The sequence below is a fragment of the Leucoraja erinacea genome, chromosome 30 (assembly GCF_028641065.1).
Source record: "Leucoraja erinacea ecotype New England chromosome 30, Leri_hhj_1, whole genome shotgun sequence".
Classification (NCBI taxonomy): domain Eukaryota; kingdom Metazoa; phylum Chordata; class Chondrichthyes; order Rajiformes; family Rajidae; genus Leucoraja; species Leucoraja erinaceus.
Window position 1 is genome coordinate 5,324,396 of NC_073406.1, and position 16,133 is coordinate 5,340,528.

Sequence of the window (16,133 nt, forward strand, 5' to 3'; positions counted from 1 at the left end):
AATAACTACCAACGCTGCCAATAACACAATGTTACAGGAAAAAATGAGTTTGTCAAAAAATAGAAATAAACAATTAATAGAAATCTAAAAATTCTAATATCATAACTTTTTCTCTCCTATTGAAATCAATGGAGAAAAATCCCTATTTCAAGTCCAAAGTGGCATGTTGTTGAAGTTGATGTGAGGCGCGAGTTTGTATGGCGGGGAATTGCTGAATCGGCACTTTGTTCTGAAGTCTGATGTCAAGAGTGCAGGCAACAAAGCACCAACAAGCAGTCATCCACAAACCTAAGACTTTCATGCTCTTGCATATATAAACAAATCCGAAATCTGTCACCATTTTCCAGCAAACTCTATCCTGTGACATGGCCTAGGTCACTCTTCTGTATTAAAAGGAGTTGCTGTCCAACCGCGGGGTTTCATCCAGCTTAACGGGACCTTTGTTCAGAGGATGTGAAAGCTTTATAGCTGATTCAAGCACTAATCTGTGGCAGAATACAAGCTTAAGTTTTACGAGGGTTTATCATCAGAGAAGATGCCAGTGTTTCACAGAGCTGGCTGCAATCCCAACCAGACCATCCTGCTTTGGGGGAGGGAGGAGAATGATAATTGTGAGAGAACAGGAGTAAAGAAAAATGAGGAAGAACATAATGCCCAGCAGCAACAGCAAAATGCAAATCAAATACATTCATGTTTGAACACCGACCAAATGTTTATGGGGTACATTTGAATATTGTTATTTTAATTGAAAGATGCAGAATGGAAAAGGGGCCCTTCAAGTCCACGCTGCCCATTGATCACCCGTTCACACTAGTTCTATGTTATCCTGCTTTCTAGGGGCACACATCCCTACACACTAGGGGCAATTTACAGAAGGCCAATTAACCTACAGTCCCGCACGTCATTGGGATGTGTGTGGAAACCGGGGCACTTTGAAGAAATCCATGTGGTCACAGAGCGAACGTGCAAACGCCACACATGGGGCCCACAGTGTTCATAAAACACCAACCCAGATACTCACTGTTAAAAGGTGACGTCCCTGTTTGAAGTCTTTGATTCCAGCCAATCTGGTTAGCATGCATTCGAGACCACCACATTGGGCCATTACGCCCGCCATTTTGTACACTTCCTCCTCATCTTCTTCCTCGTCTACAATGAAAGAACAATCATTAAAGTAACAGCATCTCCTGTGGTGAAGACACAGATATTTATTGATTGAATTGATTGAAACATACAGCATGAAAACAGGCCCACTGAGTCCACAACGACTATCAATCATCCATTCACAGCGAGTTCAACGTTTGCCCATTTTCTCATCCACTCCCTTCATATTAGGGGCAATTTACAGAGGCCAATTAACCTGCAAACCTGCATGTTTTGGGGTGTGTGAGATAACCGGAGTGCCCAGTAGAAAACTATGCAGTCACAGAGAGAACATGCAAATTCCACATAGACAGCACCCAAGGCTGGGATCAAACCCAGGTCATGTGACCAGTTATGCCAATGTACCGCCCTCTATGTGTTACGGCAGGAGAAATCTTTTATAATTTAGAACTTGATATGGGATAAGAGGCAGCGACTGAAAACATGATAAATACAACAACAACTATGTGTGTCAGTGATGGATGCTGTTACCTGTAGTTGAATCCAATGATTCAATAAACTCCTCAGTTGCATCTCCTAAAAGCCCTCGCATACGGTAGATAATACGCATTGGCTCCCCCTTGAACGCAACATTCATCATATTAGTTATTCAATAGACACTTTCAATTAAAGGCACAAGAAACTGCAGATGCTGGAATCCTGAGCAAAACACAAAAGTGCTGGAAGAACTCAGCAGGTCAAGCAACATCCATGAAAGGAATGAACAGACAACGATTTTGTGACCATTCGTCAGTCTCTAAAGAGGAGTTTGAAAAGGCCCAACCTAAAATGTCACCTGCCCACTCCCTCCACTGTGCTGCTTGACCCGTTGAGTTCCTCCAGTACTTTGTGTTTTGTTAAAGCTCAGTTATTCTTACAAAGAACATATTTCCTTTGAAATTAACCTCATCTGCCCACACGCGTTCCATGTCTCTCCATTCCCTGAATATCATAGTGCCGACCCAAAATCCTCTTGAAGTCTGAATACGGATATATAATGCATGCTATTTTTTGTTTTTTGATACATGTTAAGCTTTTATAGCTCCTTTTTAAAAAAATGTTTATTAGTAATTGCCTCGTTATATACTCAGAACAATTAGGGGCCGGTATGTAGTAGCCATTTAGCTTAACTCAGTATGCTATAACTATAACCAGTTACCGTTAAATTTTATCTGCCTGTAATTATGTGGGTGGGATTTATACGTTGTCTGAGGCGTGTTTGCGAATGGGATTCTCACGCAGATGCCCAAAGTAGTTTTAGTTTAGTTTGAAGAAGCATGAGGGAGAGGTCACAGCTTTCGACCATGCACGAGTTTGACCACGAGTAAGATCAAAATGTACTTAAACAAGAAGTTTCGATGAAGTTGTACTACTCCAATAAAGAAACTACTAATTAAGAGAATGTGTTTGGAAGATTTATCTTTGGACGGCATTGAATGTCTCGTGGAGAGATCGTGAATGCGTTTCGATTAATCTCCTGAACCCGTCTTCAATCATAGTGAGGAGAGGAAAGATTCCTTGAACGATATGAGAATCTGTCACTACAACTATTATTGTACCTGCCTCCACCATCCCCCTTGGCAGTGCATTTCAAACATATACCACCATCTGTATAAAACAAAACGCTTTGCATGTTTCCTTTAAACTTTGCCATCTCGCTTTAAAGCTATGCCCTCTACTCTGTCGTTTCCATCCTGGTAGAAATGTTTGTGGGTCATACATTATTCATACATACTTGTCTGTTTTAATTGTTCAGCTGATATTAACTGATCCATAACCTTAGCTATCCAATAATTTATCTTTAAAAGTTGCAGCTAGATTTTTATTTGATTATGGCTTTGTGTCTTTATTTAGAACCCATTCCATGTACCACTCACGCTGCTGCCGATCTGCACTCACCTCATTAGCAGGACACCAGACTTTCTTATATACCTCAGCCACAGGCAGATCCAAGCTGATGATTTTGTTATTGACCAGGAGCTGGAATGAAAAAAAAACAGTTATTAAAATATTTCATTTACGTAACGCAATACGTGTTATAAACCTCCAGTAGAACCAAAGTCATAAATCAAACTCTCTAAAGAGGCACAAACTGATTCAGACATTAATTTGTCAAAAGTGGGGTTAAATTAATTTGGAAATGCACTGTGTCTTAAAAGCAGCTGAAAAATAAGATGCCACTGGTATTTCAAAGAACTGGCTGGAATCCCAGTTGGGCTACCTGCTTTAGTATTGGGAAGAACGATAATTTGGAGAAAACAAAATTAAAAGTTCAAAGAAAGATTGGGGAAGTGGAAAAAGAAAATGGTTAGCACCAACAACAAAATGCGTCAATTAAATTAATGGAACTGTAGAAATGTTTGCCCACTGCAACAAGCTCCTTCCACCACTAAAGACACGATCAACAGAAAGGGAACACCATAACCTCCATATTACATCCTATTCTGAACTGTCATACCTCCCCATTCTCTATTGCGTCTTGAAATTCTTTGTTATCAACATGGGAGCATTTTACTGCAGGGACTGTTGCAGTTCAAAGGAGCTCAATGGCATTGTCGCATGGTATGGGTACTATATTCACCATTGCTCACATCCGGAGCACATGTTTTAGTACTACTGGAGTTGCGTTCTTGCATGCACCACGCGAGTGTTCTGAGAGTTAATAACAAGGAATTTGTTGGAGGTGGGACACCAGTTTGTGTCTGTATTGGTTCATACCTCCATCCCACTGTCATCTTCCAGTAGAGCCACAAGGTCGCAATCCTGACAAATCTTGTTCTTAATATCTCTCATGAGAGGTCCGATACCAGGCTCGTTGCTGCTGTAGGGATTTCCTGGCATCCTGCCCTGCAGGAAATCTTCTTGCTGCGGATCCTTTTCCAAGGTCACAAAGAATTCTGTCACTTCGTTTTCCTCCTGTCAAAAAAGCAGAGCTATTCAGAAAATGTTCATGCTTATTTTTGATTTAACTACATCGAACAATGCCAGTCAAAGAACTATCTCTTCAGGAAAAATAAATTCTGTGCCCGCCTGCAGTGATATCAAAATATCTGTTCCACCACTGAACACTTGCCCCCTTCCCTGTGAAGCTGAAGTTCCTTCCATTCAGCCAACCTAATTCTCCTCATTATAAATACCATACTCAACATCCATCCTCTCCCAAATCAAAATCAAAAGATGAATCAGATTGCTTACAATCAATCTCTTAGTGCCTGATTTGACTACGTTCAACTTCTGATTCCACATGAGAGCTTTCTGGTATCTCCATTTTCACATTGTTTCCATATATATGGAGTCCATACATATGGAGTCTGATGCATTTTTATAGAACTTTGGCTAAGTTATGATGTAGCTTAATAGTAGCTAAAGAGTGGTCTTATAGAGGTGTATTAAATCATGAGGGAAATAGATAGGGTAAATGCAAGGGGAGGGGAATGAAGAACCATAGGTTTTGAGAGAGGGGCACATTTTTCACTCAGAGATTGGTAAGTATGTGGAACGAGCTGCCAGAGGAGGTAGATGAGCAGATATTATAACAGCATCAAGACACCTGGGCTGTTACATGAATAGGAAAGATTTAGAGGAATATGGGCCCAAATGTGGGCAAAAGGGACTAGCTAGGTGGTGTATCTTGGTCAGCATGGACAAGTTGGACTGAAAGGCCAGCTTCGTGTTGTATGACTATTACACAAAAATATACTAATGGAAATGTAATAAAAACTTGGAAAATGAAAATAATGAATTATTGAAAGAATGGAGCTATTAATAGAAGTTACAATAGGCTAAACGGTGTGAACACGTGGACAAACATGACCTTCACAACACCACATTGATCCTGAGAAAAAATATAAAGATAGTTGATGTGATCCCGATAAGTCATGGCTTTGCTCCAATGTATCTCAATTGTACAGAAATTGTGTACAATCGTCAATGTATTTTCCCTCTTCCTTTGTACTTACAGGGTAGATAATGCTGCATAACCGTTCAAAGATGAAGACTGGTGTTCGGTAATCATCAAGACTGTATCGCTTAGCTGTTTCAATGCAGACGGCCATGAATGCCTTCGTTTCTGATTCTGTGCCTACAGAAATGTGAGCAATAGAATTTGATAAGCACGATGGGCAGACATCATCGTCACTCCCCAGAAAAGTTACCATGCCCAAACCTTCAATAAAAGCTTGAAGCTAAACCGACCCAACTTGAAATGCTGGCTACATAAACAACAGGGCCGCACAGAGGTGGCGTCGGTAGAGCTGCTGCCTCACAGCACTGGAGACCCGGGTTCGATCCTGTCCTCGGGTGCTACCTGTATGGAATTTGTACGTTCTCCCTGTGACTGTGTGGGTTTCCTCCAGGTGCTCCAGTTTTGCCCCACATCCAGACGACATGCAGGTTTTCAGGTTAATTGGCCTCTGTCAATTGCCTCTAATGTGTAGGGAGTGGGTAAGTAAGTGGGATAACATAGAGCTACTGTGATCGATGGTCGGCGTGAACTTGGTGGGCCAAAGTACCCGTTTCCACGCTGTATCTCCAAAAAATGTTTCAACATTTAGTCCACATCAGTGTTAATGCAATGGGAACCATTCAACAGAACAGAAAGGAAGGTCAGAAATAAAATTGTACCAGCAACCTGTCAGATCACATTTGTATGAGCAGAATCTATAAATAACACAACATTGAAGAGAGTGATTCCAGTGTCTTGTGGAAACACAGTTTTGATCTTGGTTCAGTTGCTGGGGGACTCTATTCATTATGTGGGTGATCTGTTTTCTGAAGCTTTGAAGTGAGATTTCTGGAAATTAGCACTGGATTAGTTTGACAGCAAATCAAACCTTGGAAAAATCACCACATGCCAACTTGTTGCAGTAGCTGGCAAAAGAGGCAATTTCTGATCAGACTCTGGGCTGCTGTCAAATTTATTAAGGCAGTGAAGCAGAATTTTTCATTGCTGCCGTTTTAGCCCCGGGAAATAGGTTATGTCCGAGCTGTCGAAGTAAGGGACCCAATATACCAGTAATAAAAAGTCTTGAGATATTAAAAGAGCTCAGAAACATAATGTAGTAACCCTGAGAGTTTCTAATTTTCTGAGTACAGTGTGATCATCTAAAATTACTGGATAAAAGAATTAAAACATGCCTGGAAATGGACTAAGGAAGGGAAAAGCTTAAATTCATGGGACACCATGAGCAGTTTGGTTGGCGAGCTTTATTTTTAAAAAAAGTGATACAATGAAAGGATAAGAAAAGCACCTCAGCCCTGTTCCTTTTTAAACACTGGCCTGGGATAAGTAATCATAATACTCGACTGAGTGTAAAAGATGATGTTAAAATCATACATGGATATCAACATTCATATTGTTCGAGCAAACCAAGTTGACAAAAATAATTTGGAGGATGATTTCCGGGAAGGCACTTTAGTCGGCTTTCTGGAATGATATGCCAAACAAATAATAAGGGAGTAGTTTTTTAAATTATCACTTTGGAATTTGACAGGATTAATGAACAATAGTGTAGTAGACAATAGTCTCTGAATAAGTCATCAATGGAAGTATTTCAAATTCAGTTTGACACTGAAATGGTTAAGCACTGAAAGATGGATGTGGAATTTAACGCAAAGCCAGCTGCAGAAGTACAAGAGACAAACTGGCAGATACACTGGGCTTATGGTTTGACCATATACTAGGGTGTGGTATCTATGGTCCTAACATATGATGAGCACTTGGCGGCACTGGGCCTGTACGCGCTGGGGTTTAAAAGAATGAGGGACCTCATCGAAACGTACAGAATAATGAAAGGCTTGGATAGAGTGGATGTGGAGAGGATGTTTCCACAAGTGGGAGAGTCTAGGACTAGAGGTCATAGCCTCAGAATTAAATGACATTCCTTTGTGGAAGAATTTCTTCAGTCAGAGGTTGGTGAATCTGCGGAATTCTTTGTCACCGAAGGCTGTGGAGGCCGTCATTTATATTTTTAAGGCTGAGATAGATAGATTGTTGATTAGTACGGGTGTCAGGATTTATGGGGAGAAGGAAGGAGAATGGGGTTTGGAGGGAGAGATAGATCAGCCATGATTGAACGGCAGAGTAGACTTAATGGGGCGAATGGCCTAATTCTGCTCCTATCACTTATGACCTTATGGCAAATTGAGGATAGAATTTCAAGTGCACTGGGTTAGGTAGGTTGGTTTGAACGACAGCAAATTATATTTGTCAAATAGTGTTTGAACATGGAAGAGATAAAGGTAAGTTTATAAAAATAGACTCATGGATTCAGATATAGCTTTACTGTCCAAGAACAAATCGCTAAAACTGATAGAGTACACATAATAGAGAAAGACAACATACAAAAGACAGAAGTAATTAATTTCAAAATCGATTAAAAAATGGTTAAATGAATATTGTTCCCAGTTTTGTGTGAACTATTTCAGGAAAGATGAAGCATTTCAATAAAATTATACCAGAAATGAGAGGCTTTGAGTCTAAGCCGACACAAAAAACGGGCTTGCGGGATAAAAAGAGATAAGAAACAAGGCTTCACAATTACAAAATATTTTAAAGACTGGAGCTCTTTTAGAGCGTTGACAAAGAAACTGAGAGGCCAATTGACTCCCTGTTAAGTTATAGATTCGAGAGGTGACGTCTCCCTTGTGCTTTATTCAATTTTGAAATGTGGCCACTATTGTGGTGTAATACGAGTACATTCCATTCCATAGACAACAATGTGACAATGACACTTATTTAGAACATTGGTCACCTGCTGAGCCACTGGGAGAATGTCTCTACTCTTCTTTGTGTTGGACCCATCAGGGCAGATGGGACCTTTTGTTTCATATCTCATTGAGAAGGCAGGACCTGATGACACAGCACTGGCAATGTCATCCTATAAACTCTGCAGTGGGACTTGAACTCACAAGCCTCTGACTCAGAGGCAAAAGTGAAAGCTTTTGCCCCATAGATGACACACACCATCTATTATAAATTACTTCATCAAGGCAGACATTCAAACAAGCTTGCAGAGATCAAAGTCAATTTAGTTAGATTATGTTGCTAAACAGTGAAAGGGTAGAAAATGTCATAAATGTACACGTCTTCATCATTAAAGTACAGCAGAGGGCCTGAGAACATCGAGTTGGCTGAGGAGGCCACATATAGACCCCGACTTCGGGTGGACTATGAGGGGGAGAACTGGATATTTTTAGTGCCTTCCCTCACAGTGAATTCTGCTGTGGGGGGACGTTTCATGTTGATTTCTATAGTGTACTGTTCTGTGTCTTTTTTCTTTTTTCTCTTTTTTGTTTTGTATGGATTTATTGACATTTGATCTGTTCAATTAATTTAATCAATCTCTGTAACGCACTTTGGTTCAAATACTGGTTTTGTTGGAAAGTGCTATATAAATAAAGATTATTATTATTATTATTATTAGCTTGAAGAAGTTCCATTTCTCTGTGCTATTACCTGTTGTCATGTCCTCCAACATCTCCAGCAACATATCCTGCGTCTCATCAATAAGCTTGGTTCGCTGAACCACAAGTTTCCGCAGACACAAGTAACCATTGAGCACCGTGCCCACCAAGCGACTCTTGAAATGGCGTTTTATTGATTCCACCTCCACAAAGGATGAAAGCAGTGCTGTAAAAGGGCAGCAAAATATATAATCAAGCAGTAGAGTTGCTGCCTCACAGCGCCAGAGACCCGAACTTTAGCCTGACTACAGGTGCTGTCTGTATGGAGTTTGTATGTTCTCCCTGTGACTGCGTGGGTTTTCTCCGGGTGCACTGGTTTCCTCCCACACTCCAGAGATGTACAGGTTAGTAGTTTAATTGGCTTTGGTAAAAATTGTAAATTGTCTCTAGTGTGTAGGATTGCGCTGGTGCATGGGGGTCGCTGGTCGCGGGGCCCCTTTGGACCAAAGTGCCTGTTTCTGCGCTGTGTCTCTAAATTTAACTGAATTATAAACTAAATCCCATTATAAACAACATTCTGGTGCATGGTGTATGTCGTGACAGATTACACGGGCTACTACAGTGTATGTCTTTGCATCTGAACACAACGTATATCTCACCTGTAAGGCTTTTTAATGCATATCCTTGTTGCAGGTCAGTGCTGAGTGTTGCCTCCTCCAGTGCTAGTAAATGAGCAATTTCCTAGGACACAAAGTGACGGTGATGTTACTATACTGGAATTTAGACACAACAAAACAAGGTGGTTCGGCTAATACCATGTTGCTTTGAAAGCATTGATTCTTAAGCTGCCAGGAGACAAAGAACCCATCTGGAATCTCATTCAAATGGCCATTTCTCACAAAGAAGGCTTGACAGGAAGATTACATCACTGTGGGTGACATCACAGCTGAGCCCATCTCTGCCTTCATTTTACACATAATATATGTAAATTCTAGTGTGAGTCAAGGGACTGTAACTGTGTAACTGTAACTGTTTTCTAATCCATTGATCACAGAAATGTTGGCAACTGTAGCCTTGAAAATGGAGAAGGGATGGAATCTATGAGTTTACATAGTGCTGGAGTAACTCAGTGGTCAGGCAGCATCTCTGGTGAACACGGATAGGCTATGTTTTGGGTTGGGATCCTTCATCAGATTCTGTGAACGTGTTGAACAATGCACAGGACAGTTTCTAAGCAATGGGGCAAACTCTGTGGTTCTGACTCCAGAAAAGTCTTATCTTACACTCCAGTATTCTGTGTTTTACTCAAGATTCCAGCACCTGCAGTTCCTTGTGTTTCCATTCTGACTGTCTACCCTATCTATGCCTCTCATCATTGCATATACTTCTATGAGGTCTCCCCTCAAACTCTGACGTTCCAGAGCAAACAGTCCAGGTTTGTCCAACCTCTCCTTGCAGATAAAACTCCCTAATCCAGACAGCAGCCTGCACCATCTCCAAGTCCACCACATCCTTCCTGTTACCAAGGTCCCGGGTCCCTTACCAAGCATTGCTAAAAAGGCATTCCTAAAATAGTGTAAGATTGATTTAATGAATCTTGTCCCTGAAGATGAACCATCACTCTGACCTCTCTAACATGTATCTGCTATGTTGCATCGCCTGTTACAGCTGATCTAGATCAAGGCTGGTAGGACACAACTCTTGCTTAACCTGCCCCAGATCTCTTGCCAAAACCCAAACAACAAAGCCGACTTCCAGGGACTGAGTGATTAGTTTGGTAGAAACTACCGTCACAGAAGAATAACTGATACTAACGACTCAGCAGAGGGAGGAGGCAGTGGAAATGAAATTGCGGTAAGATTTTCTTTTGCTTTCAAGCTTAAACAGCCTCAAGGGTGGGCAGGGAAAGGCGCAGTCATGTAAACCTTCACGGATGGGTAGCAACATGACGCATGCTTAAATATTTTTGAAAAGTAATTCTGCAACTGAGATGTTTTTGTGACTGATTTTAGTTTGGAAAATGTTTTAATTCTTTGTTCACAGACCTTCGTGATCAAGTTTCCAATGTACGGTAGCACTCCCCGAGCTGCCAGATATATCTTCCAATGAGCGGGTTTAATAAGCTTCTGATAGAGCGCGAGATACTCCGCAGCACATTCTCCAGCAATGCTCAGTTCATCCAAATAACTGGTAAAACAAAAGCACAACTTAAAAATCAGCCAACAGCATTTTAGACAATAGACAATAGGTGCAGGAGTAGGCCATTCGGCCATTCGAGCCAGCACCGCCATTCAATGTGATCATGGCTGATCATCCACAATCAGTACCCCGTTCCTACCTTCTCCCCATATCCCCTGACTCCGCTATCTTTAAGAGCCCTATCTAGCTCTCTCTTTAAAGTATCTAGAGAACCGGCCTCCACCATCCTCTGAGGCAGAGAATTCCACAGACTCACAACTCTCTGTGTGAAAAAGTGTTTCCTCATTTCCGTTCTAAATGGCTTACCCCTTATTCTTAAACTGTGGCCCTACGCTGCACTCCATCAATAGCAAGAATGTCCTTCCTCAAATTAGGGGACCAAAACGGCATACAATACTCCATGTAATATTGATTTCACCTGTAAACTTTTTGAGTAGCAATCCATCCTCTATATCATGGATTAAAACACAAAACAAATCACAGAATGACAAAGGTTATAAGGGTGGAAGGTGATGGTTTGACCCATTGAGTCCTTGTTGGCCCTGTGGAAGAATAAACCAGTATGACCCACTTTCACCCCAAATATTTATCCTGTTTCCTATGGAAATGTATTTCCCGCCACCTATCTAAATACAGAGCAGATCTTCAGCACTTAATACAACAGCTTTTCCTCATTCACTTTAAATTATTTGCCAATTAGCTTCATTCTGTGTCCTTTGATGTACAAACCTTAATTGTTACCTTAATTTTTCATGAATATGTACATGAATAACCTTAATTTTTCCATTCTGCCTTCATAAATCCCTGATCCGGGACTCGTTCTCGTCTCTTGTGTCCTTTCCATGTGTGAAACCCAGAACTGGACACATACATTTGCTCTACAGTTTTGTATTGGCTCAGAATGACTCTTGTTCATGAAGCCTTATTGATGAAGCCCAAGATCCCATATGTTTTTTGACCACTATCTCAAACTGCCCTATCACCTTCAACAATTCGTGCATACATACTCTTCAAAATGTAGTCCTGTAGTTTATTTTGACTGACTGAAATGCGGCCCTTGTCATTTCTCCGACTTAAATTCCACCCGACATACGTCGAAGCATTCCACCAGCCTGTCAATATCGTCTGTCTATTTCTATTCTCCCATAGTTCTCTCTGCTTTCGTGTTTTGTTGCTGTGACAGATTTGAAAGTTCTATGTTTTGGAACAAAGATTTTGAACAGGTTCTGAGGGTGGCAGGGTGGCACAGCGGTAGAGTTACTGCCTTACAGCGCCAAGGACCCAGTTTGATTCCGACTGCGGGCGCTTGTTGGTACGGAGTTTGTACGTTTTCCCCCCGAGACCTGCGTGAGTTTTCTGCAGGTGTTCCAGTTTCTTCCCACACTCCAAAAACGTACAGGTTAGTAGGTTAATTGGCTTGGTATAATTGTAAATTATTCCTAGTGTGTAGAATAGTGCTTGTGTGCGGGGATCACTGGCCGGTGCGGACTAGGTGGGCCGAAGGGCCAGTTTCCGCGCTGTATTTCTAAACTAAACTGAAATCAAAGATCAAAGCAACACGATTCTGAAGAGGAAATAACAATATCTTACAGATAAACAAAAATAAGCTACCACCATCTATGTCCCATGGTTGTATAAAGGACTTTTTCAAACTATTGCTTGGTTTCCTAATGATGAGAAAAATACCTGGTGAGTAGATCAAGGACCTGCTGTTTGCGGCTGGGAATGGTGGTCAGTGCCTCCACGATTGTACACGCAGCCTGCCTTGCAGCTTGTGTTGCGGGAGTGAATAACACCTGAAAAGCAAAATTAGTAGCTTTTATAAAATGGTGAGCCAGGGAACTGAGGTGGTGGAAGGTTGAGCAAAACACAAAATGCCGGAGGAACTTAGTGGGACAGGCAGCATCTGTGGAGGAAATGGATAGATGACGTTTCGGGTCTTAATGTCGCCTCTCCATTTTCTCCATGTAGAGCAATTCATTCTTACCCCGCACAATTAAAGCATGGAATAGTCTTCACCCTACCATAGTTACCCAACCAGCCGCAACTAAATTTAAGGTAGCTCTTTTTTCCCCAAGAACCCTTTTTTGCTTAAGTCCACCCTCCACCACCTCCAGTTTAAATTCCATTTGGAATATTTTTGGAGGACTAGGAAACCAAGAACCAAGGATGCTGCATGACCCATTGAGTTACTCCAATACGTTGTGTTTTGGAGTCAGGCGGGTAATATTGTCACTATATAGCACGCGTGATTCATATGTAGACACAAAGAACATGCTGAGCAATGGCAATTTTAATTCTGTAAAATATGTAAAACTCCAGTTGCCATTGCTCTGCCCATCTTAATAATTCATCAATATAATTATATCACCAAAGACCATGAAAACAACATGTCCTTTATTTGTGTCTATATATGAACCATTGTGCCTGCTAGCTTTTCTTTCTCTCTGTGTGTAAAGTCTGGCAAGCTGGGCATGTCCCAGCAAGCCTGAACCACATCAACAACATATTAAACAGCCGGAGCAGTTTAACTGGATCCCACCTGCCACATGTATCTCTAAAATCTTCAGCTACAATCTGAGCCGTCTATGTCAACATTACTCTCACTTCTACATTCACTTCTTCCCATTACCTGTCTGAGCCAGTTATTGTGTCCTAATTTGAGATCAAGTGGGGAATTCCTCTTGCCACGTTTGCTCAGGAACTGTTTCCATTTCCAAACATACTTCTCCATGAGGTAAAGGTGCCGCAAATCAGTTTTACTCTGTGCCTTTCCTTCTGTGTCCAGACCTGACAGGGGAGGGAGTAAATGCCAAATCAGTCATTGTCCACAGATGAAAATTTTCCAAAAAAAAACACAATAATTCGTTGGAAACAATGAACTTCAAATCAATAAAATGGATTGAAAATAAACCCATTCATTCCCGCTTTAATAACCACTAACACGTTCACTTTGCCTTTGCAACAATTTTACTGTTGTAAAATCCATCATTTGTTTTGTGTTTCTAAAAAAACAGGTTAAATGAACACTACAAGTTACTCATTAATGTGGGTCAGTGGCAAAATAGCTGAAGAGTGTGTGTGTGTGCGCGTGCGCATGTGTGTGTGTGCGTGCGCGTGTGTGTGTGTGTATATAAGAAGGAATACATTGCAGAGATGCAAGGAAATAAAGAGACTAGGAATGGAAGTATTGGGATTGCTTCCTAGAAACTGGCATGGTCATCTTCTGTTTCCTTATAAATATAAGAAAAAATAGGAACACGTTAAAAATTGTTATTCTGCTTTGGCATTTGTTGGGAACCGCACAGACCTGGTATTGGCGTCAAGACTAATTTTCAGTTAATTGCAAGATCGGGAACATCACAAGCAGTTCACTGGAAAGGAACAATGGAGCACTGTAGAGTTAGTGGTGTGAGAGGTTTCAACATGTCGTTTTTAACTAATGATTTCCCTCCTGGGAAACTATCAGAGACACCGTCAGAAGGCGATGCCAAATAGGTGTTTTGTTGTCACGAGTTATTCTATACCTTTCTAACACATTTCGCATTAACTGACAGAATCTTGGCATTAATTGAGTGCTGGAGCATTCAGTGGGATTTAATGAAACAAGAGGTAGATTAAAAGAACAAGAACTCTGCTTGATTATACAGCTTCTATAATCAGGGATTATTTAAATAAATAAACCTGCCAGATGGTGTTGCAGAAATGAAGCAATTAGGGTTGTTTCAGCAATATACAACGATCATCATTACAGCTTTCCAAAGCCACTCAGAAATATGGCACCAAAATATAATATTAAGGCAACTCCGCTCTTTATTTTCGATATGCAAATAGTTTAAGCACCTATTCTGAAATGGCTCTTAAGATGTAACATAATAGAAGCATAAGCCACAAATAAAACTTCCTCTACCTCTGGCAGGTAGACACTTCTTCCAAGCTTCGTACGATGCCTTGGGGTCTTTCTTGAGCCATGCTTGAGCCTGTGCATGTATCTCATTGCTATAAGGTTTGACTGTTGTAAGTGTATCAACAGAGATATCCTGCCAAAGAGATAAGGATCATGTAGTTAAACCCGACAAGACAGACAGAAATCAATTGGCTTGATGCTATCAATCAAAGAGCAGACCGATTGACTTGGATCGCCAGTCCGCGGGCACACCTTGTTTTTCTTGCTAGTTGGGGCAGGTGGTTTAATCAGTCGCTGCAGGATACGCAGGCACATCAGAGTGATGTTCTCAACAACCACAGGAGTCTTTATGTTCACAGCCATTAGATACAGACTTAGTGCTGCAGAAGGGAGAGAAGGCACAAAAAATACCATTGAAGTTCTCTATGATGTTGTTCAGAAAGGCTCGTGGGTCATGTAATGATGCATAAAGTCTCTTTTAATGGCAATGCTTCATTAGGACTCAAAGGATAATGATTGGCACCAATGTGCGATCACACACTTGAGCTTTGCTTACTTACCACATCGGAGTCGCAGTTCCCAACATGCATCCTCCTTTGAAATTGAATCAGTCAGCAGCAGCATCTCATACTGAAGACTGCTCGCCTGCCAGTGGGAACAAACACGTCAGTTCAAACAAGGGGGAAATATTTACACAATTTGAGATGGTGTAAACAAATACGTGTTCAAGTTAGTGACCGTGTTAATAATTATGCTAGATCTGGCAGCCTTCATTAGTGCTCAGCAGCCTCACTTCCTCCAACATCATTATAAATGTTCTCATAGAGCATGTTCTGAACTTGTACATCAATAGGTTGTGGCAAACCTCACTCCATTCCATGGTTGCAAAATGCAAAAAGACCCATTCAAATGAAAGAGCCTACACAACACAATTTTGTTTTGAAAATATAGAATGTTTAAAAAATACATGTTATTAAAATATTCAAATGTGGACTATAAATGCCAGCTTTTCATGGCCACATTTATTATCCACCGTTAATTGCTGCTGAACATGTTAAATATGTCAACCATGTTTAGGGGAAGACTGGGTAATGAAGACAGGTTTCAATCTCTACCAGTGAAACAGACGGGGATATTTAATAATCCTTTAGTTTTGTGGTTATTGTGACTGTGGACAGTTTTTAATTCCAGATTTATTTAGTTTTTTTATTTCAATTCCCCAGCTCCATGGCAGGAATCACTCTCATTTCTGGATCAAGGGTCCACAAATATCGCTGCGATCCTGGTAACTTAAGCCCACGCTACCATGACATGCTAGTTCCTTGGTCAGTCAGCAGTAAAAAAAATCTCGCTGTTGCTATTGGAGAAAATTCTTCGAGGAAAGAATGTTTTATAAGAGAATGAGTTAATTAGAAACCATCAGCATAGTTCTGTCCGGAGAAGGTTATGTCTTACAAACTTGATTGAGTTTTTTGAGGAG

General features: G+C 41.0%; 1 protein-coding gene across 5 annotated transcripts in view; it reads right to left on the reverse strand.

The window, feature by feature from the left end:
• ubr4 (ubiquitin protein ligase E3 component n-recognin 4) overlaps positions 1–16,133 on the reverse strand; it is a 143,035-nt gene that overhangs the window by 22,770 nt on the left and 104,132 nt on the right. For all 5 annotated transcript variants that reach the window (XM_055659223.1, XM_055659222.1, XM_055659227.1 and 2 more), the window contains 13 exons: positions 15,214–15,298; positions 14,906–15,033; positions 14,657–14,786; positions 13,379–13,536; positions 12,433–12,542; positions 10,593–10,734; positions 9,207–9,288; positions 8,600–8,773; positions 5,103–5,224; positions 3,862–4,059; positions 3,043–3,123; positions 1,636–1,723; positions 1,022–1,149 (listed from right to left, as the gene is read on the reverse strand). In XM_055659223.1, the coding sequence (XP_055515198.1) occupies positions 1,022–1,149; positions 1,636–1,723; positions 3,043–3,123; positions 3,862–4,059; positions 5,103–5,224; positions 8,600–8,773; positions 9,207–9,288; positions 10,593–10,734; positions 12,433–12,542; positions 13,379–13,536; positions 14,657–14,786; positions 14,906–15,033; positions 15,214–15,298 (1,626 nt within the window). The remainder of the gene's footprint in view (positions 1–1,021; positions 1,150–1,635; positions 1,724–3,042; positions 3,124–3,861; positions 4,060–5,102; positions 5,225–8,599; positions 8,774–9,206; positions 9,289–10,592; positions 10,735–12,432; positions 12,543–13,378; positions 13,537–14,656; positions 14,787–14,905; positions 15,034–15,213; positions 15,299–16,133) is intronic.